General features: G+C 58.5%; 1 protein-coding gene across 1 annotated transcript; it reads right to left on the bottom strand.

The window, feature by feature from the left end:
• DQ04_01321130 (putative kinesin) lies at positions 1 to 599 on the bottom strand (the record flags this gene model as incomplete). Its single annotated transcript, XM_009310567.1, has 1 exon — positions 1 to 599. A coding segment is annotated over one exon (599 nt), but the record flags the coding sequence as incomplete, so codon positions are not given.
• Positions 600 to 641: the final 42 nt, after the last annotated feature.

Below are 641 nucleotides of genomic sequence, written 5' to 3'. Positions count from 1 at the left end.
CAGGAGAGATCAACAAAATCGACAACCTTCTCTTGCACTACGGGTCCCGGCTCATCAAAAATGGCACGCAGGAGCCGCGGCACAATTCCCTCTTCCTCCTCCTCCTGCTGCTGCCTCTCAGTGGCTTCATTGCGAGAGGACGAAGCGGACTGCTGTCGCCGCTGGACGCTAGGGGAATCGACCTCATTGTTGGGCCCAAACATTGTGTACGTCTTTCCCGTGGCTGTCTGCCCGTACGCGAGGAATGTGCACCGCTTTCCAGATAGAAGTTCTTCTATGAATGGACGGACTACCTCGTCAAACACCTCTTGCTGTTGCCGCTGCGTCGCGGCCGGTGGCGTGCTTCCCGCACCGACACCCATGAACTGCGGGAGAAAAATGCGGCGGCACGTAGCTGACGCCATGCTGCCAGATCGCGGGTCTGCTACCGTCACTGTCTGATAGTGTTTATTCTGCTGCTTTTGGTCGCCACAAGTCTCCCGCACCGACAGCAGCACCATCGGGGGCGGCAACCACGCAGCCTGCAGATCCGCTTCATCCCGTTCCCCCTCCATCGTCGCCGGTGCTTGTGGCGGTGCGAACCGGCAGTACACCTTCATTTTTGCGCACTTCCCGTTACTACCACACACACACACACACAC

This window comes from Trypanosoma grayi (assembly GCF_000691245.1).
Source record: "Trypanosoma grayi strain ANR4 Tgr_132_V1, whole genome shotgun sequence".
NCBI lineage: Eukaryota > Euglenozoa > Kinetoplastea > Trypanosomatida > Trypanosomatidae > Trypanosoma > Trypanosoma grayi.
The sequence above is the reverse complement of the archived record's forward strand: the minus strand, read 5'-3'. Positions and strand labels throughout refer to the sequence as shown.